The sequence below is a fragment of the Rattus norvegicus genome, chromosome 19 (genome assembly GCF_021556685.1).
Source record: "Rattus norvegicus strain SHRSP/BbbUtx chromosome 19, alternate assembly SHRSP_T2T, whole genome shotgun sequence".
NCBI classification, from domain to species: Eukaryota; Metazoa; Chordata; class Mammalia; order Rodentia; family Muridae; genus Rattus; species Rattus norvegicus.
Window position 1 is genome coordinate 72,385,785 of NC_141552.1, and position 22,397 is coordinate 72,408,181.

Consider the following 22,397-nt stretch of genomic DNA (forward strand, 5'->3'; position numbering starts at 1 on the left):
AAACTATATTATTCCTATTGAAGTATGAGAGGAAACACTATCTACTAAAACAAAACCAAGTAACAATGAAGAGAAAAAGCAAACCTCTAATCACTACTCATGAATCTCAGTAGGACCTGGAAACGGGAAAAGAAATGCACAGCAAAGAGGCCAGAAATTTAGTTAGGCTTTTGATGGACTCAGCCACCTCTGAGGACAGCAGAGTTCCAAAAGGGCAGGTGAGCATTTATGATTCAAATCAGAATTGGCATGCAGAAGACAATTTTAATGAATTATTACTGAAATAGATTCAGGGAGGATATATCTTACCTGGATTTGAAGCAGTTCTTCAAATGATTTGAATTCTCTGTTTGGAGAGAACTTCTTGTAAATATATTAAGTATATATTTTAAAAAATCATGATATTTGAAAACACCTCCATGCTTTGCTTTCCCAAAGATTTCAGACAATTTAAAATCTTAAAAGAAATTGATACTTTTATTACCTTTAAAACACATACACAAAGAGAGAGGCAGAGACAGAGACGGGGATAAAGAGAGATAGAGAACACAGGGAGATCTCATGACTGAAATTTTGCTTGAAGGTCAGAAAACAACCTTTTTTTAAAAAAGAAACTAACAGTATCTTTTATTTCTAAAGAGGCTTTTTTTTGCTTTGTGTTTGAGGCATTGTCTCTTGTTTCTTCCATTGCACTATATACATGACCTGTTCCTGTCCCCATCTCCCTGTAAGAGCAATGGGATTACAGACACTACATCTGGCTTTTATCCAAGGATCAAACTCAGGTTATCAGGCTTATGCAGCAAGCACTTTTACCTGCTAAGCCACCTCCTCAGCCTCTCGTACACTACTCACTGCTGCTGCCACTATTACTAGTTATTACATCACATACACACTACTTAAAACAGTCACTGGCTCCCTATGGCCTAAGTGATAGACAAATGAATAACTTTCCTCAAGCCAAATTTTCACTGCTATGATTGAAATGTAAAGTGACTGAGATTTTGAAAGTATACTGGTCATTTTTCTTCCCTCAACACTTTTCTTCTTCAAAGGACAAGTTTTGTATCTAATAAAATTCTTTCCAGAAACTAAAGCCCTCTATAAACACTAAATTCATAAGCTTATTTAAAAACTATATTTTAAAAAAGATATACCAAACAAAATTAAATTACATGATCAATTTGTACTTATATCATGTATTAAAGCCACTTTATAATAATTTATTCACGTAAATGGGCAATTTTTTTTTGCAATACAATAGACAACTACTAAGGCAACATGTAATTTAAGTACATTAGGTTAATGGATCACATCTGTTGCGAGCACTGGGCATGTCATGTTTTGATAATGAAGTCTGGTAACACACATGAAATATAAAATGAAAATGACTTTATATTTAGCTAACATAAATGGCTATTTTTATTTCAATAAATATATAGTTTTTGTTTTATTTGTTTTTTGACTTTTTTCTCCATCTTTATTAAATTGGGTATTTCTTTTTTTTTTTTTATTAACTTGAGTATTTCTTATATACATTTCGAGTGTTATTCCCTTTCCCGGTTTCCGGGCAAACAGCCCCTCCCCCCCTCCCCTTCCTTATGGGTGTTCCCCTCCCAACCCTCCCCCCATTGCCGCCCTCCCCCCATAGACTAGTTCACTGGGGGTTCAGTCTTAGTAGGACCCAGGGCTTCCCCTTCCACTGGTGCTCTTACTAGGATATTCATTGCTACCTATGGGGTCAGAGTCCAGGGTCAGTCCATGTATAGTCTTTAGGTAGTGGCTTAGTCCCTGGAAGCTCTGGTTGCTTGGCATTGTTGTACTTTTGGGGTCTCGAGTCCCTTCAAGCTCTTCCAGTTCTTTCTCTGATTCCTTCAATAGGGGACCTATTCTCAGTTCAGTGGTTTGCTGCTGGCATTCGCCTCTATATTTGCTGTATTCTGGCTGTGTCTCTCAGGAGCGATCTACATCCGGCTCCTGTCGGTCTGCACTTCTTTGCTTCATCCATCTTGTCTAATTGGGATGCTGTATATGTATGAGCCACATGTGGGGCAGGCTCTGAATGGGTGTTCCTTCAGTCTCTGTTTTAATCTTTGCCTCTCCCTTCCCTGCCAAGGGTATTCTTGTTCCCCTTTTAAAGAAGGAGTGAAGCATTCACATTTTGATCATCCGTCTTGAGTTTCGTTTGTTCTAGGGATCTAGGGTAATTCAAGCATTTGGGCTAATAGCCACTTATCAATGAGTGCATACCATGTATGTCTTTCTGTGATTGGGTTAGCTCACTCAGGATGATATTTTCCAGTTCCAACCATTTGCCTACGAATTTCATAAACTCGTTGTTTTTGATAGCTGAGTAATATTCCATTGTGTAGATGTACCACATTTTCTGTATCCATTCCTCTGTTGAAGGGCATCTGGGTTCTTTCCAGCTTCTGGCTATTATAAATAAGGCTGCTATGAACATAGTGGAGCACGTGTCTCTTTTATATGTTGAGGCATCTTTTGGGTATATGCCCAAGAGAGGTATAGCTGGATCCTCAGGCAGTTCAATGTCCAATTTTCTGAGGAACCTCCAGACTGATTTCCAGAATGGTTGTACCAGTCTGCAATCCCACCAACAATGGAGGAGTGCTCCTCTTTCTCCACATCCTCGCCAGCATCTGCTGTCACCTGAGTTTTTGATCTTAGCCAATCGCACTGGTGTGAGGTGAAATCTCAGGGTTGTTTTGATTTGCATTTCCCTTATGACTAAAGATGTTGAACATTTCTTTAGGTGTTTCTCCGCCATTCGGCATTCCTCAGCTGTGAATTCTTTGTTTAGCTCTGAACCCCATTTTTTAATAGGGTTATTTGTTTCCCTGCGGTCTAACTTCTTGAGTTCTTTGTATATTTTGGATATAAGGCCTCTATCTGTTGTAGGATTGGTAAAGATCTTTTCCCAATCTGTTGGTTGCCGTTTTGTCCTAACCACAGTGTCCTTTGCCTTACAGAAGCTTTGCAGTTTTATGAGATCCCATTTGTCGATTCTTGATCTTAGAGCATAAGCCATTGGTGTTTTGTTCAGGAAATTGTTTCCAGTGCCCATGTGTTCCAGATGCTTCCCTAGTTTTTCTTCTATTAGTTTGAGTGTGTCTGGTTTGATGTGGAGGTCCTTGATCCACTTGGACTTAAGCTTTGTACAGGGTGATAAGCATGGATCGATCTGCATTCTTCTACATGTTGCCCTCCAGTTGAACCAGCACCATTTGCTGAAAATGCTATCTTTTTTCCATTGGATGGTTTTGACTCCTTTGTCAAAAATCAAGTGACCATAGGTGTGTGGGTTCATTTCTGGGTCTTCAATTCTATTCCATTGGTCTATCTGTCTGTCTCTGTACCAATACCATGCAGTTTTTATCACTATTGCTCTGTAATACTGCTTGAGTTCAGGGATAGTGATTCCCCCTTAAGTCCTTTTATTGTTGAGGATAGCTTTATCTATCCTGGGTTTTTTGTTATTCCAGATGAATTTGCAAATTGTTCTGTCTAACTCTTTGAAGAATTGGATTGGTATTTTGATGGGGATTGCATTGAATCTGTAGATTGCTTTTGGTAAAATGGCCATTTTTACTATATTAATCCTGCCAATCCATGAGCATGGGAGATCTTTCCATCTTCTGAGGTCTTCTTCAATTTCCTTCTTCAGTGTCTTGTAGTTCTTATTGTACAGATCTTTTACTTGCTTGGTTAAAGTCACACCGAGGTACTTTATATTATTTGGGTCTATTATGAAGGGTGCCGTTTCCCTAATTTCTTTCTCGGCTTGTTTCTCTTTTGTATAGAGGAAGGCAACTGATTTATTTGAGTTAATTTTATACCCAGCCACTTTGCTGAAGTTGTTTATCAGCTTTAGTAGTTCTCTGGTGGAACTTTTGGGATCACTTAAATATACTATCATGTCATCTGCAAATAGTGATATTTTGACCTCTTCTTTTCCGATCTGTATCCCTTTGATCTCCTTTTGTTGTCTGATTGCTCTGGCTAGAACTTCAAGAACTATATTGAATAAGTAGGGAGAGAGTGGGCAGCCTTGTCTAGTCCCTGATTTTAGTGGGATTGCTTCAAGTTTCTCTCCATTTAGTTTAATGTTAGCAACTGGTTTGCTGTATATGGCTTTTACTATGTTTAGGTATGGGCCTTGAATTCCTCTTCTTTCCAGGACTTTTATCATGAAGGGGTGTTGAATTTTGTCAAATGCTTTCTCAGCATCTAATGAAATGATCATGTGGTTCTGTTCTTTCAGTTTGTTTATATAACGGATCACGTTGATGGTTTTCCATATATTAAACCATCCCTGCATGCCTGGGATGAAGCCTACTTGATCATGGTGGATGATTGTTTTGATGTGCTCTTGAATTCGGTTTGCCAGAATTTTATTGAGTATTTTTGCGTCGATATTCATAAGGGAAATTGGTCTGAAATTCTCTTTCTTTGTTGGGTCTTTCTGTGGTTTAGGTAGAAGAGTAATTGTGGCTTCGTAGAAGGAATTCGGTAGGGCTCCATCTGTTTCAATTTTGTGGAATAGTTTGGATAATATTGGTATGAGGTCTTCTATGAAGGTTTGATAGAATTCTGCACTAAACCCGTCTGGACCTGGGCTCTTTTTGGTTGGGAGACCTTTAATGACTGCTTCTATTTCCTTAGGAGTTATGGGGTTGTTTAACTGGTTTATCTGTTCCTGATTTAACTTCGATACCTGGTATCTGTCTAGGAAATTGTCCATTTCCTGAAGATTTTCAAATTTTGTTGAATATAGGTTTTTATAATAAGATCTGATGATTTTTTGAATTTCCTCTGAATCTGTTGTTATGTCTCCCTTTTCATTTCTGATTTTGTTAATTTGGACACACTCTCTGTGTCCTCTCGTTAGTCTGGCTAAGGGTTTATCTATCTTGTTGATTTTCTCAAAGAACCAACTTTTGGTTCTGTTGATTCTTTCTATGGTCCTTTTTGTTTCTACTTGGTTGATTTCAGCTCTGAGTTTGATTATTTCCTGCCTTCTACTCCTCCTGGGTGTATTTGCTTCTTTTTGTTCTAGAGCTTTTAGGTGTGCTGTCAAGCTGCTGACATATGCTCTTTCCTGTTTCTTTCTGCAGGCACTCAGCGCTATGAGTTTTCCTCTTAGCACAGCTTTCATTGTGTCCCATAAGTTTGAGTATGTTGTATCTTCATTTTCATTAAATTCTAAAAAGTTTTTAATTTCTTTCTTTATTTCTTCCTTGACCAGGTTATCATTGAGTAGAGCATTGTTCAATTTCCACGTATATGTGGACATTCTTCCCTTATTGTTATTGAAGACCAGTTTTAGGCCGTGGTGGTCCGATAGCACGCATGGGATTATTTCTATCTTTCTGTACCTGTTGAGGCCCGTTTTTTGACCAATTATATGGTCAATTTTGGAGAAAGTACCATGAGGAGCTGAGAAGAAGGTATATCCTTTTGCTTTAGGATAGAATGTTCTATAAATATCCGTTAAGTCCATTTGGCTCATGACTTCTCCTAGTCTGTCGACATCACTGTTTAATTTCTGTTTCCATGATCTGTCCATTGATGAGAGTGGGGTGTTGAAATCTCCCACTATTATTGTGTGAGGTGCAATGTGTGTTTTGAGCTTTAGTAAGGTTTCTTTTACGTATGTAGGTGCCCTTGTATTTGGGGCATAGATATTTAGGATTGAGAGTTCATCTTGGTTGATTTTTCCTTTGATGAATATGAAGTGTCCTTCCTTATCTTTTTTGATGACGTTTAGTTGGAAATTGATTTTATTTGATATTAGAATGGCTACTTCAGCTTGCTTCTTCTGACCATTTGCTTGGAAAGTTGTTTTCCAGCCTTTCACTCTGAGGTAGCGTCTGTCTTTGTCTCTGAGGTGTGTTTCCTGTAGGCAGCAGAATGCAGGGTCCTCGTTGCGTATCCAGTTTGTTAATCTATGTCTTTTTATTGGGGAGTTGAGGCCATTGATATTGAGAGATATTAAGGAATAGTGATTATTGCTTCCCGTTATATTCATATTTGGATGTGAGGTTATGTTTGTGTGCTTTCATTCTCTTTGTTTTGTTGCCAAGACGATTAGTTTCTTGCTTCTTCTAGGGTATAGCTTGCCTCCTTATGTTGGGCTTTACCATTTATTATCCTTTGTAGTGCTGGATTTGTAGAAAGATATTGTGTAAATTTGGTTTTGTCATGGAATATCTTGGTTTCTCCATCAATGTTAATTGAGAGTTTTGCTGGATACAGTAACCTGGGCTGGCATTTGTGTTCTCTTAGGGTCTGTATGACATCAGTCCAGGATCTTCTGGCCTTCATAGTTTCTGGCGAGAAGTCTGGTGTGATTCTGATAGGTCTCCCTTTATATGTTACTTGACCTTTTTCCCTTACTGCTTTTAATATTCTTTCTTTATTTTGTGCGTTTGGTGTTTTGACTATTATGTGACAGGAGGTGTTTCTTTTCTGGTCCAATCTATTTGGAGTTCTGTAGGCTTCTTGTATGCCTATGGGTATCTCTTTTTTTAGGTTAGGGAAGTTTTCTTCTATGATTTTGTTGAAGATATTTACTGGTCCTTTGAGCTGGGAGTCTTCACTCTCTTCTATACCTATTATCCTTAGGTTTGATCTTCTCATTGAGTCCTGGATTCCCTGTATGTTTTGGACCAGTAGCTTTTTCCGCTTTACATTATCTTTGACAGTTGAGTCAATGATTTGTATGGAATCTTCTGCTCCTGAGATTCTCTCTTCCATCTCTTGTATTCTGTTGGTGAAGCTTGTATCTACAGCTCCTTGTCTCTTCTTTTGGTTTTCTATATCCAGGGTTGTTTCCATGTGTTCTTTCTTGATTGCTTCTATTTCCATTTTTAATTCCTTCAACTGTTTGATTGTGTTTTCCTGGAATTCTTTCAGGGATTTTTGCGATTCCCCTCTGTAGGCTTTTACTTGTTTATTAATGTTTTCCTGTGCTTCCCTAAGTGTGTTCATGTCTTTCTTGAAGTCCTCCAGCTCATGATCAAATATGATTTTGAAACTAGATCTTGCTTTTCTGGTGTGTTTGGATATTCCATGTTTGTTTTGGTGGGAGAATTGGGCTCCGATGATGGCATGTAGTCTTGGTTTCTGTTGCTTGGGTTCCTGCGCTTGCCTCTCGCCATCAGATTATCTCTAGTGTTACTTTGTTCTGCTATTTCTGACAGTGGCTAGACTGTCCTATAAGCCTGTGTGTCAGGAGTGCTGTAGACCTGTTTTCCTCTCTTTCAGTCAGTTATGGGGACAGAGTGTTCTGCTTTCGGGCGTGTAGTTTTTCCTCTCTACAGGTCTTCAGCTGTTCCTGTGGGCCTGTGTCTTGAGTTCACCAGGCAGCTTTCTTGCAGCAGAAAATTTGGTCTTACCTGTGGTCCCGAGGCTCAGGTTTGCTCGTGGGGTGCTGCCCAGGGGCTCTCTGCAGCGGCAGCAACCAGGAAGACCTGTGCCGCCCCTTCCGGGAGCTTCAGTGCACCAGGGTTCCAGATGGTCTTTGGCTTTTTCCTCTGGCGTCCGAGATGTGTGTGCAGGGAGCAGTCTCTTCTGGTTTCCCAGGCTTGTCCGCCTCTCTGAAGGTTTAGCTCTCCCTCCCACGGGATTTGGGTGCAGAGAACTGTTTATCCGGTCTGTTTCCTTCAGGGTCCAGCGGTGTCTCTGGCAGGGGTTCTGCCGCTCCTGGGCCCTCCCCCACGGGAGCCCAGAGGCCTTATACAGTTTCCTCTTGGGCCAGGGATGTGGGCAGGGGTGAGCAGTGTTGGTGGTCTCTTCCGCTCTGCAGCCTCAGGAGTGCCCACCTGACCAGGCGGTTGGGTCTCTCTCTCACCGGGTCTGGGAGCAGAGAGCTGCTGCGGGCCGGGATCCGCGGGTGTGGGACTTCCGGTAAACACAGAACGTGCCCGGTCCTAGAGAAATTCTGCTTCCGTGTGTCCCAAGCTCACCAGGCAGCTTTCTTGCAGCAGAAAATTTGGTCTTACCTGTGGTCCCGAGGCTCAGGTTCGCTCGTGGGGTGCTGCCCAGGGGCTCTCTGCAGCGGCAGCAACCAGGAAGACCTGTGCCGCCTCTTCTGGGAGCTTCAGTGCACCAGGGTTCCAGATGGTCTTTGGCTTTTTCCTCTGGCGTCCGAGATGTGTGTGCAGGGAGCAGTCTCTTCTGGTTTCCCAGGCTTGTCCGCCTCTCTGAAGGTTTAGCTCTCCCTCCCACGGGATTTGGGTGCAGAGAACTGTTTATCCGGTCTGTTTCCTTCAGGGTCCGGTGGTCTCTTTTTTTTTATCTTTATTAACTTGAGTATTTCTTATTTACATTTTGATTGTTATTCCCGGTCCCGGTTTCCAGGCCAACATCCCCCTAAAACCTGCCCCTCCCCTTCTATATGGGCTTCCCCTCCCCATTCTCCCACGCATTATCACCCTCCCCCAACAATCACATTCACTGGGGCTTCATTCTTGGCAGGACCAAGGGCTTCCCCTTCCACTGGTGCTCTTACTAGGATATTCACTGCTACATATGCAGTTGGAGCCCAGGGTCAGTCCATGTATAGGCTTTGGGTAGTGGCTTAGTCCCTGGAAGCTCTGGTTGGTTGACATTGTTGTTCGTATGGGGTCTCAAGCCCCTTCAAGCTCTTCTAGTCCTTTATCTGATTCCTTCAACGGGGGTCCCATTCTTAGTTCAGTGGATTGCTGCTGGCATTCACCTATGTATTTGCCGTATTCTCGCTGTGTCTCTCAGGAGAGATCTACATCCGGTTCCTGTCGGCCTGCACTTCTTTGCTTCATCCATCTTATCTAGTTTGGTGTCTGGATATGTAAGGGCCACATGTGGGGCAGGCTCGGAATGGGCATTTCTTCAGCCTCTGTTCTAAACTTTGCATCCCTATTCCCTACCAAGGGTATTCTTGTTCCCCTTTTAAAGAAGGAGTGAATCATTCACAATTTGGTCATCCTTCTTGAGTTTCATGTGTTCTGTGCATCTAGGGTACTTCAAGCATTTGGGCTAATAGCCACTTATCAATGAGTGCATACCATGTGTGTTTTTCTGTGATTGGAGTACCTCACTCAGGATGATATTTTCCAGTTCCAACCATTTGCCTACGAATTTCATAAAGGCATTGTTTTTGATATCTGAGTAATATTCCATGGTGTAGATGTACCACATTTTCTGTGTCCATTCCTCTGTTGAAGGGCATCTGGGTTCTTTCCAGCTTCTGGCTATTATAAATAAGGCTGCTATGAACATAGTGGAGCAGGTGTCTTTTTATATGTTGGGGCATCTTTTGGGTATATGCCCAAGAGAGGTATAGCTGGATCCTCAGGCAGTTCAATGTCCAATTTTCTGAGGAACCTCCAGACTGATTTCCAGAATGGTTGTACCAGTCTGCAATCCCACCAACAATGGAGGAGTGTTCCTCCTTCTCCACATCCTCCCCAGCATCTGCTGTCACCTGTGTTTTTAAACTTAGCCATTCTCACTGGTGTGAGGTGAAATATCAGGGTTGTTTTGATTTGCATTTCCCTTATGACTAAAGATGTTGAACATTTCTTTAGGTGTTTCTCAGCCATTCGACATTCCTCAGCTGTGAATTCTTTGTTTAGCTCTGATCCCCATTTTTAATAGGGTTATTTGTCTCCCTTCAGTCTAACTTCTTGAGTTCTTTGTAAATTGTGGATATTAGCCCTCTATCTGTTGTACGATTGGTAAAGATCTTTTCCCAATCTGTTGGTTGCCGTTTTGTCCTAATGACAGTGTCTTTTGCCTTACAGAAGCTTTACAGTTTTATGAGATCCCATTTATTGATTCTTGATCTTAGAGCATAAGCCACTGGTGTTTTGTTCAGGAAATTTTCTCCAATGCACATGTGATCAAGACTCTTCCCCACTTTTTCTTCTATTAGTTTGAGTGTATCTGGTTTGATGTGGAGGTCCTTGATCCACTTGGACTTAAGCTTTGTACAGGGTGATAAGCATGGATCAATCTGCATTCTTCTACATGCTGCCCTCCAGTTGAACCAACAACATTTGCTGAAAATGCTCTTTTTTCCATTGGATGGTTTTGGCTCCTTTGTCAAAAATCAGGTGACCATAGGTGTGTGGGTTCATTTCTTGGTCTTCAATTCTATTCCACTGGTCTATCTGTCTGTCTCTCTACCAATACCATGCAGTTTTTTTCACTATTGCTCTGTAATACTGCTTGAGTTCAGAGATAGTGATTCCCCCTGAAGTCCTTTTATTGTTGAGGATAGTTTTAGCTATCCTGGGTTTTTTGTTATTCCAGATGAATTTGCAAATTGTTCTGTCTACAATTCTGAAGAAATGGATTGGTATTTTGATGGGGATTGCATTGAATCTGTAGATCGCTTTTGGTGAAATGGCCATTTTTTACTATATTAATCCTTGCAATCCATGAGCATGAGAGATCTTTTCATCTTTTGAGGTCTTCTTCAATTTCTTTCTTCGGAGTCTTGAAGTTCTTATCATACAGATCTTTATTTGCTTGGTTAAAGTCACACCGAGGTACTTTATATTATTTGGGGCTACTATGAAGGGTGTCGTTTCCCTAATTTCTTTCTTGGCTTGTTTCTCTTTCGTGTAGAGGAAGGCTACTGATTTATTTGAATTAATTTTATACCCAGCCACTTTGCTGAAGGTGTTTATCCTGTTTAGTAGTTCTCTGGTGGAACTTTTGGGATCACTTAAATATACTATCACATCATCTGCAAATAGTGATATTTTTGACTTCTTCTTTTCCAATCTGTATCCCTTTGTTCTCCATTTGTTGTCTGATTGCTCTGGCTAGAACTTCAAGAACTATATTGAATAAGTAGGGAGAGAGTGGGCAACCTTGTCTAGTCCCTGATTTTAGTGGGATTGCTTCAAGTTTCTCTCCATTTAGTTTAATGTTAGCAACTGGTTTGCTGTAAATGACTTTTACTATGTTTAGGTATGGGCCTTGAATTCCTATTCTTTCCAGGGATTTTATCATGAAGGGGTGTTGAATTTGGTCAAATGCTTTCTCAGCATCTAATGAAATGATCATGTGGTTTTGTTCTTTGTTTGTTTATATAATGGATTGCGTTGATGGTTTTCCATATATTAAACCATTGCTGCATGCCTGGGATGAAGCCTACATGATCATGGTGGATGATTGTTTTCATATGCTCTGGGATTCGGTATGCCAGAATTTTATTGAGTATTTTTGCGTCGATATTCATAAGGGAAATTGGTCTGAAGTTCTCTTTCTTTGTTGGGTCTTTGTGTGGTTTAGGTATAAGAGTAATTGGGGCTTCAGAGAAGGAATTCGGTAGTGCTCCATCCATTTCAATTTTGCGGAATAGTTTGGATAGTATTGCTGTGAGGTCTTCTATGAAGGTCTGATAGAATTCTGTACTGAACCCATGTAGAACTGGGCTCTTTTTGTTGGGAGACCTTTAATGACTGCTTCTATTTCTTTAGGAGTTATGAGGTTGTTTAAATGGTTTATCTGTTCCTGACTTACTTCGGTACCTGGTATCTGTCTAGGAAATTGTCCATTTCCTGGAGATTTTCAAGTTTTGTTGAATATAGGCTTTTGTAGTAGGATCTGATGATTCTTTGAATTTCCTCTGATTCTGTTGTTATGTCTCCCTTTTCATTTCTGATTTTGTTCATTTGGACACACTCTCTGTGTCCTCTCTTTAGTCTGGCTAAGGGTTTATCTATCTTGTTGATTTTCTCAAAGAACCAACTTTTGGTTCTGTTGATTCTTAGTATATAGTCCTTTTTGTTTCTACTGGGTTAATTTCAGCTCTGAGTTTGATTATTTCCTGCCTTCTACTCCTCCTGGGTGTATTTGCTTCTTTTTGTTCTAGAGCTTTTAGGTGTGCTGTCAAGCTGGTGACCTATGATCTTTCCTGTTTCTTTCTGCAGGCATTCAGAGGTATGAGTTTTCCTCTTAGCACAGGTTTCATTGTGACCCATAAGTTTGGGTATGTTGTACCTTCATTTTCATTAAATTCTAAGAAGTCTTTAATTTCTTTCTTTATTTCTTTCTTGATCAGGTTATCATTGAGTACAGCATTGTTCAACTTCCATGTATATGTGGGCATTCTTCCCTTAATGTTATTGAAGACAAGCTTTAGCCCATGGTGGTCTGATAGGACACATGGGATTATTTCTATCTTCCTGTATCTGTTGAGGACTGTTTCAAGACCAATTATGTGGTCAATTTTGGAGAATTTACCATGAGGTGCTGAGAAGAGTGTATATCCTTTTGTTTTAGGATAGAATGTTCTATAAATATCTGTTAAGTCCATTTGGTTCATGACTTCTCTTAGCCTGTCTATGTCTCTGTTTAATGTCTGTTTCCATGATCTGTCCACTGATGAGAGTTGTGTGTTGAAATCTCCTACTGTTATTGTGTGAGTTGCAATGTGTGCTTTGAGCTTTAGTAAAGTTTCTTTTATGTATGTCGGTGCCCTTGCATTTGGAGCATAGATATTTAGGATTGAGAGTTCATCTTGGTGAATTTTTTCCTTTGATGACTATGAAGTGTCTTTCCTTATCTTTTTTGATGACTTTTAGTTGAAAATTGATTTTATTTGATATTAGAATGGCTACTCCAACTTGCTTCTTCAAACCATTTGCTTGGAAAGTTGTTTTCCAGGTTTTCACGCTGAGGTAGTGTCTGTCTTTGTCTGTGAGGTGTGTTTTCTGTAGGCAGCAGAATGCAGGGTCCTCATTGAGTATCCAGTTTGTTAATCTATGTCCTTTTATTGGGGAGTTGAGTCCATTGATGTTGAGGGATATTAAGGAACAGTGATTATTGCTTCCTGTTATATTGATATTTGGAATGTAGGTTATGTTTGTGTGCTTGTCTTCTCTTTGTTTTGTTGCCAAGACGATTAGTTTCTTGCTTTTTCTAGGATGTAGCTTGCCTCCTTTTGTTGTGCTTTACCATTTATTATCCTTTGTAGGGCTGGATTTGTAGAAAGATATTGTGTAAATTTGGTTTTGTCATGGAATATCTTGGTTTCTCCATCTATGTTAATTGAGAGTTTTGCTGGATACAGTAACCTGGGCTGGCATTTGTGTTCTCTTAGGGTCTGTATGACATCTGCCCAGGATCTTCTGGCTTTCATAGTCTCTGGTGAGAAGTCTGGTGTGATTCTGATAGGTCTGCCTTTATATGTTACTTGTCCTTTTTCCCTTACTGCTTTTAATATTCTTTCTTTATTTTGTGTATTTGGCATTTTGACTATTATGTGATGGGAAGAGTTTCTTTTCTGGTCCAATCTATTTGGAGTTCTGTAGGCTTTTTGTATGCTTATGGGCATCTCTTTCTTCAGGTTAGGGATGTTTTCTTCTATGATTTTGTTGAAGATATTTACTGGTCCTTTGAGCTGGGAGACTTCACTCTCTTCTATACCTATTATCCTTAGGTTTGACCTTCTCATTGAGTCCTGGATTTCCTGATGTTTTGGACCAGTAGCTTTTTCCATTTTACATTATCTTTGACCACTGTTTTGATGATTTCTATAGACTCTTCTGGCCCTGAGATTCCCTCTTCTATCTCTTGTATTCTGTTGGTGATGCTTGTATATCTACAGCTCCTTGTCTCTTCCTTTGGTTTTCTATATCCAGGGTTGTTTCCCTTTGTGCTTTCTTTATTGCTTCTATTTCCAATTTTAATTCTTTCAACTGTTTGATTGTGTTTTCCTGGAATTCTTCCAGGGATTTTTGTGATTCCTCTCTATAGGCTTCCTTGTTTATTTATGTTTTCCTGCATTTCTCTAAGGGAGTTCTTCATGTCTTTCTTGAAGTCCTCCAGCATCATGATCAAATATGGTTTTAAATCTAGATCTTGCTTTTCTGGTGTGTTTGGATATTCAGTGTTTGCTTTTGTGGGAGAATTAGGCTCTGATGTTGCCATGTAGTCTTGGTTTTTGTTGCTTGGGTTCCTGCGCTTGCCTCTCGCCATCAGGTTGTCTCTGGTGTTACCTTGTTCTGCCTCTTCTGACAGTGGCTAGACCTTCCTATAGGCCGGTGTGTCAGGAGTGCTGTAGACCTGTTTTCCTGTTTTCTTTCAACCGGTTGTGGGAACAGAGTGTTCTGCTTTTGGGTATATAGTCTTTCCTGCCTACTGGTCTTCAGCTGTTCCTATGGGACTGTGTCCTAAGTCTACCAGGCAGGTTGCTTGGAGCAGAAAAGTTGGTCTTACCTGTGGGCCTATGGCTCAAGTTGCTCGTGGGGCGCTGCTTTTGAGCTCTCTGTGAGGGCAGCAACCAGGAGGGCCTGTGCCACCTTTTCCCAGAGCCCCCGTGCACCGGGGTACCAGATGGCATTAGGTGTTTTCCTCTGGAGTCAGAAATGTGGGCAGAGTGTAGTCTCTTCTGGCCTCCAAGGCTTGTCTGTCCCTCTGAAGGTTTAGCTCTCCCTTTCACGGAATTTGGGTGCAGAGAGCTGTTGATCAGTCCCTTCAAGTCCTGGCAGTGTCTGGACCGCGGGGGACCTGCTGCTCCAGTGCCCCTGTCTTCTGGTTCCCAGAGGCCCTATACAGTTTCCTCTTGGGTCAGGGATATGGGCAGGGGTGGGCAGTATTCATGGTCTCTTCCACTCTGCAGTCTCAGGAGTGCCCACCTGTCTGGGCGGTGAGCTCTCTCTCCCATGGATTTTGGGAGCAGGGAGCTGTGGGCTGGGATCAGCGAGGTTCGGTAATTATTTTTATAAAACTAAACATAGTTAAAGCCTGGAGAAGGAAAAGAATAAATTCTGGAGAACTGACTTAGGGAGTCTGCAAGCTTAGAACATTAGCTAGTAAGGAAGAGTTAACACAAGTCTTTCTCTGCTACATTTGTTTTAATATTTCAATCTGATATTTTAAAATTATTTATTTACATTCCAAAAGTTGCCCCTCTTCCTGTCCCTTTGTCCTCAAGTTCTTCACCCTCATCCCCCTTCCCTCCCCCAGCCTCTAATAGGATGCTCCCCACCCACCCACCTACTCCTCCCTACATCCCCACACCATCCTCTTAATTCCACAGAATTAAGTGCATCCTCTCCCACTGAGGCGATATAAGGCAGTCCTCTGCTACATATGTGCCCTGGACCATAAATCAGCCCAAGTATGCTCCGTGGGTTTTGGCATAGTCTTTGGGAGCTCTGAGCGGTCCGAGTTAGTTGACCTTCCTATTGTTGTTCTTCCTATGGGGTTGCCATCCCCTTCAGCTCCTTCAGTCCTTACTATGACTCTTCCATATGAGTTCCTGACCTCAATCCAATAGTTGGCTCAGTCTAGACTCCTGTCTGTACACACAATATGGCCTCAGTAATAGCATCAGGATTTTCTGTTCATACATGGGATGCATCCTAAGTCAGGCCAGTCACCGGGTGGCCTCTTTCTTTTTTTTTTTTTTTAAAGATTTATTTATTATATACGAGTACACTGTAGCTGTCTTCAGGCACACCAGAAGAGGGCAACAGATCGCATTACAGATGGTTGTGAGCCACCATGTGGGTGCTGGGATTTGAACTCAGGACCTCTGGAAGAACAGTCAGTGCTCTTAACCACTGAGCCATCATCTCTCCAGCCCATGGCCTTTCTTTCAAACTCTACTCAATCTTTGTCCTTGCATTTCCTTTAGATAGGAACAATCTGTGTTAAAATTTTTGAAGATGAGTGAGTGGTACCTTAGCTTAAAAAGGGGGCTATGTCTGTCTACTGGAGGTGGTCTCTTTGGGTTCCATCTCCCAATTGTTGGGCAATTCAGTTAATGTCATCCCCATTGAGTCCTGGTAACCTCTCACATCCCAGGTCTCTGGGTCTCCCTTCTCCTTAAGCTTCCTTTGAACTTTTTGGCTAATATCCACTTTTCAGTGAGTACATACCATGCATATGCCTTTGGGTCTGGGTTACCTCACTCAATATGATATTTTCTAGTTCCATTCTTTTACCTGCAAAGTTCATGATGTCTTTATTTTTAATAGGTGAATAGTATTACACTGTGTAAATGAACCACATTTTCTGTATCCATTTTCGGTTGAAGGACATCTGGGTTGCTTCCAGCTTCTGACTATTTCAAAGAAGGCTGTTGTAAACATAGTGGAGCACATATCCTTGTAGTATGGTGGATCAGCTCTTGGGAATATTGCCAGGAGTGATATGGCTGGGTCTTCAGGTAAAGCTATTTTCAATTTACTACGGTCCAACACATTGATTTCCAGAGTGGTTGTACCAGTTTGCAATCTCGCTAGCAATGGAGGAGTTTTCCTTGTTATGCATGTCCTTGCTAGCATGTGCTATCCTTTGAGTTTTTGGTCTTCACCATTCTGATTGGTGTAATGTAGAATCTCAGGGTTGTTTTGATTTGCCTTTCCCTGATGATTGTGGATGTTGAAATGATTAAGGATGTTGAACATTTGAAGTGTTTCTCAGCCATTTGTGATTCCTCTTTACCCCATTTTAAAATTGAGTTATTTGGTTTTTGGAGTTTAACTTCTTGAGTTCTTTGTATATTTTGGATATTTGCCCTCCACTGGATGTGTGGTTAATGAAGAACTTTTCCCAATCTGTAGTTTGCTGTTTTGTCCTATTGATAGTGCCCTTTGCCTTATGGAAGCTTTCCCATTTCATGAGGTCCCATTTGTTAATAGTTGATCTTAGAGCCTGAGCCTCAGTAGTCTATTGAGGACATTTTTCCCTGTGCCAATGCATTCAAGGCTATTTTTCACTTTCTCTTCTTATAAATTCATTATATCTGGTTTTATGTGGAGATCCTTAATCCACGTGGACTTGAGCTTTGTACAATGAGATAAATATGAATCAATTTGCATTCTTCTATGTGCAGATTACCAGCTAGATCAGCATCGTTTGTTGAAGATGTTTTCTTTCTTCCATTGTATGATTTTGACTTCTTTGTCAAAGGTCAAGTGTCCATGGGTGTGTAGGTTTATTTTTGGGTCTTCAATTCTACTCCACTGATTATTGACCTGTCTGCCTTTCTACCAATACCATGCAGTTTTTATCATTCTTGCTCTGTAGTACAGTGTGAGGTCAGGGACGATGATTCCCCCAGAAGTTCTTTTATTGCTGAGAATTGTTTTTGTTATCCTGGGTTTTTTGTTTTTCTATATGAAGTTGAGAATTGCTCTTTCCATGTCTGTGAAGAATTGTGTTGGAATGTTGATGGGGATGGCATTGAATTTGTAGATTGCTTTTGATAGGATGGCCATTTTTATTATGTTAATCCTACTATTCTGTGTGCATGAGAGAACTTTCCATCTTCTAAGGTCTTCTTTGATTTCTTTCCACAGAGATTTGAAGTTCTTGTCATACAGATCTTTCACTTGTTTGGTTAGAGTTACACCAAAATATTTCATATTATTTGTAACTATTGTGAAGGGTGGTGTTTCCCTATTTATCATTTGTATAAAGCTAGGCTTCTGATTTGTTTGAGTTAATTTTAAATCCAGCCACCTTACTGATGTTTCTCAACTGAAGAAGTACTCTGAAGAAGAAAATTGGTCAGGGAAGAAAAGTGACAAGTACATTTTCAAAATCTCAGCTACTTTACATTTTAATCATAGCATTGAAAAGTTGGCTTGAGAAAAGTTATTCATTTATCACTTAAGCCATTGGGATTTAATGACTTTTTAAGAGTATGTAATATAATCAATAGTAATAGTAGAACCCCTTACCTTCTGCTATTCATTCTCCATCTCTAATCCTGTAAAAGTTCCTTGTTTTTTTCCTTTTTGACCTTTCCCAGTCATATCCTGGCCTGATTTAAAACTATATATTTATTATTTTTATGTTAAAAAATTGTGACTAAGGTACAGTTTTACAACTTTAGGAAAGAAAAGATCACATATCTTCATGCCTTACCTATCTTTTTTCTTTTCTGATTTTCCAGATTTCTTGGGTCGCACTTCTTTGCTTGTAGCCTTTGCTTTCTACAATTGTAAACATGTCAAAATAAGGATAGCATAAGAGTGCATGGCGATATATGGTACTCAGATTTTTCCTTTACACTGAGAGTACTCTACTGTTTCTGTGGAACTTATCTGAACCAAAACAAAATGGAATTGGTGATATACCTAAGCTGTTTGTATTTGTAATTAAAAGAGAGGGTACTTGCACATGCACATGTGAAGAGCTCAGAAGTCTTCCTCTATTACTTTTCATCTTACCTTTAGAAACAGAGCCTCTCATTTAACACGGACTTCAGCCTTCTGGCTAGACTGGCTGGCCAGCAAGTTTTTGGGATCTGGTCATCTCTATTCCCCAGTGCTGGGGTTATGAATACACCACTGCATCCAGTTTTCTTTTTAATGTGGGTTCTAATGATCTGTGTTCAGCTCCTTGTGCTTCTGCAGTAAGCACTTTGCCAATAATCTCTCTCTATCCTTTGTATACATACATTTTGAGTAATTTCACACACTGAAATAATTAATTTCCTCTGGTGGGTTTTCAGTTTTGATGCGGTGTGGTCTATGGCTCCAGAAATTTACCTCATTGTGCCATATGTGCAGTAGAGCCAGAGAGACATGCAAAAATTCATTAGGCTGACATAATACAAAAATGCCATCAGTGATACATTTAAAAACTATGGTGAATGGCTCTGAATACACAAGTGAGAAAACCCATGTGTATGTAGAGGTTCAACCTGAAGTAAAAACAGGTTCATATGAAACTGCAAAGAAAGTTGAAACACCAGATGTGGCTTGTGTGGGACTCTGTATGTTGAGAATCATTGAACTGCTATAATTCTGAGAATAGTCATATAGGAAGTGACACTATTAGGATGTTAGGCCTGGTTGGAATAGATGTGGCCTTATTGGGGAAAGTGTGTTACTATGAGGGTGGGCTCTAAGGTCTCCTAGGCTCAAACTATGCCCAGTGTGGCACACAGTCTTCTTCTGCTGCCTACAGATCCAGATGTAGAACCCTCAGCTCCTTCTCCAGAGCAATGTCTGCCTGCATGCTTCCAGGCTTCCCCCCATGATAAAAATGGACTAAACCTCTGAAACTATAAGCTAGTCCCAATTAAAATGTTTTCCTTTATAGGAGTTGTTGTGGTCATGGTCTCTTTTCATAACAAGAAAACCTTTGCTAAAATACTGGCAAAGATACCTTCAACTTGTGTTTGTTCCAGTGTCATAACACACAAAAGTGAAGTTTAAATTATACTCAAATTGTGTAACATAGTTCAAACAAAATTTTATCTAAAACCATCATTATATCATAACCAACCACATGTTTTAGAGCACTTCTTGAGAGAGGATCTAAGTGATCTAGACTGGATATAAGCTCATAATCCTCCTGTCTCAGCTTCTCAAATGGTTGACATATATATATATATACAATTATATATATATAAAATTATATATATATCACCATGCCTGCACAAAATATTCTTGAACTACTCTACAGAACCAGATTGTTTTATATATTATGTAGAGAAATAATTTTAACAATTATTAAAGTTATAGATAATATAGACAAAGACAGTATTATGATTAATTTATATTTAAAAACCTCATTAAAATATATTGTAGTGATAAACTTTTCACAAGTTAAACATTAGGTGAAATAATTCCTTGAAAATAAAAAGCTAGAGCCAGATGGTGGCGGTGGTGGTGGTGGTGGTTCACACCTTTAATCCTGGCACTTGGGTGGCATATGCAGGGAGATCTCTGTGAGTTCAAGACCAGCCTGGTCTGCAGAGCAAGTCCTCAGACATCTATGGCTACACACAGAAATCTTGTTTAAAAGCAAAAGAAAACAAAAACCCAAAAACAGAAACAGCAGTAAAACTCTGAAAACACACCACTTGGGAGGTGAATCAGGACAATCAAGGATTTAAAACCATTCTTAGTTTACAGTAAGTTTGTGGCCAGACTGGATACAGAAGACACTGTCTTAATAACAAGAACATCACAATAAAAAAAACACAGGAATATGGAAACAGAGCAATGAATTTTAATAACTATGTCATCCCCCAAATAACATAGTGTGCTTTTGAGGATGTTTCCTCTCTAACTCATATATCGTACAGACCAGTAAATACTTAATAATGAGAGGTTGCCAACAGAAAATAATTTCTGCTTTCTCCTCCAGTATCAAAGAAATATCAAGTAACCAACAAAAGTGGATTCAAGAGAATTGTGTGGGACACAATGGTCCAGGCATAATATCCCAGCAGTTAGGAGATTAAGTCAGGTGGGTTGAAGTGAGTTCTTGGCTAGCCTGCAGTACAGTATAAGAAAAAGCCTCCAAAATTCCAAAAGAAGAGTGTTTAAACTATACATATAATGATTTAGCTGTTTCATCACAGTTTACCTTGTCTGACTCTTGCCTGTAATTTGCATTTATAACATGAGTAAAAATGGTAAGAAGATAAAACATAAAGGGAGGCAGATTTTCTTATATCATTGGCATTGTACTAATTTCTACTCACACTAGTTAGTATAGTTAACTAACTATAATTATAGTTGGTATAATAAGCTAGTTATAGAGAATATAAAATGCATTTAAAAGACTTAGGGTTTGTGGATTTAGTGCAGTGGTATTTTTTGCTTAATAACCAAAAAGCCCTAAGTTAAGTCTTCAGATCTAGGGGGGAGACAAAAACTTTGACTCTCTCATTCACTAACAAATTCACAAAGTTAAATATTTGCCATGAAAATGTCTTTCATGAATCTGAAAAGGATATCAGAAGATAAAAAGATCTTTCAACTTCATGGGATTGTTATAGTGAAAATTGCCATCTTACCAAAAGCCATCAACAGATTCGATGCAATCCCCATCAAAATTTCAACACAATTCTTTGATGACCTTGTAAGGACAATACTCAATTTCATATGTAAAAAACAAAAAAGTCAGGATAGATAAACAATTCTGAACAATAAAAGAACTTCCAGATTCAGCTCACCACCCCTGATTTGAAGCTGTGCTACACTGCTATGATAAAAAAAAACTGCATGGTGTTAGCATAAAAATGGACATGTTAATCGATGGAATCAATCCACATACCTATGAATACCTGTTTCCTTCCTAATAAAGGAGCCAGAAATACCCATTAGAAACAAAAAGAATTTCCAACAAATGGTGTTGGTCAAACTGGATGTCTACATGTAGACGAATGCAAATAGATCCGTATTTATCACTTTGCATAAAACTCAAGTTCAATTGGATCAAAGATCTCAATATAAAACCAGACACACTGAACTTGATAGAAGAGAAAGTAGGAAATATCCTTGAATGCTTTGGCATTGAAGACAACTTCTTAAAGAGAACATGGGTAATGGTGGCACTAAAATCAACTGAAAAACTTCTATAAGGCAAAGGACACTGTCAGGCGCCATCTAGGAAAAGCTAAAGCTGACAGGTTACTTCCCAGGAGATGCTTCATCATCTTTTCATGGTCTGCTATGGATGAGCTCTGAGAGGCAAGGTCCCAAGGGACTTCATCTCATTTGAGCTACAGAGTAAGAGAATAGTGCTTATTTAAGCACATGTAATAAAATTATAATACTAAGTACTATCTGTCTTTGGTCTTCATCCAAAACTGTATTGAAGAGTACCCAGTACCAGTCACCAAAAGGATAGGGCAGACCCCTGGTAAGACACCATCAATAGGACAACACTACAGCCAACACAGTGAGAAAAGATTTTCACCAAGACAGTGCTAATATATGAAATATATTTAAAAGAAACAACTCAAGAAACTAGACATCAATAAAACAAACAATTCTGTTTAAAAAAATGGCATACAGATCTGAACAGATAATTCTCAGTTGAGGAATCTTAAATGGCCAAGAAACTCAATGAAGAAATGTTCAACAGAAATGTTCAACATCTTTATCAGGGAAATTCAAATCAAATTGACTTTGAAATTCTATATAACACCTGTCAAAATGGCTAAGATCAGTAACACATGTGACAACTCATGCTGGTGAGGAGCAAGGGAACACTGCTCCATTGCTGGTGTGAGTGCAAACATGTACATCCACTGCGGAAATCAATGTGGTGGTTCCTTATCCAGTCTTGATATGAGGGCTTATGCCTACCCAGTCTCATTGCATCTTGTCATGCCATGTTTGGTTGATATTCCTGAGAGGCCTGCTCTTTTCTGAAGGGAAACAGAAGAACAGTGGTTCTGGAGAAGAGGGTAGGTGGGGAAGGGAACAGAAGGAGTAGTGGGAGGGGAGGCTGCAGTTGACTTGTATTGCATGGGAGAAAAATAAAAAGAAACAGAAGTTAAAATAAAAAATAGATGTTTTTTACAATGATTAAGCTGTTTCTCTTTGCATCTTTATGGGTTTGATAGTTAATATGGAAATTTAGAACATTAATTTAAGGCTTTGAAACAGAGCTTC

The 22,397-nt window shown here is 39.7% G+C and overlaps 1 protein-coding gene across 17 annotated transcripts in view; it reads right to left on the reverse strand.

Moving 5' to 3' along the window:
- Ccdc7a (coiled-coil domain containing 7A) overlaps positions 1–22,397 on the reverse strand; it is a 410,770-nt gene that overhangs the window by 323,715 nt on the left and 64,658 nt on the right. For 16 of the 17 annotated variants that reach the window (XM_087595057.1, XM_087595068.1, XM_087595056.1 and 13 more), the window contains 2 exons: positions 17,902–17,969; positions 310–346 (listed from right to left, as the gene is read on the reverse strand). In XM_087595057.1, the coding sequence (XP_087451183.1) occupies positions 310–346; positions 17,902–17,969 (105 nt within the window). Of the gene's footprint in view, positions 1–309; positions 347–17,768; positions 17,970–22,397 lie in introns of those variants that run through there. The other variant, NM_001047936.2, reaches the window with a different exon arrangement.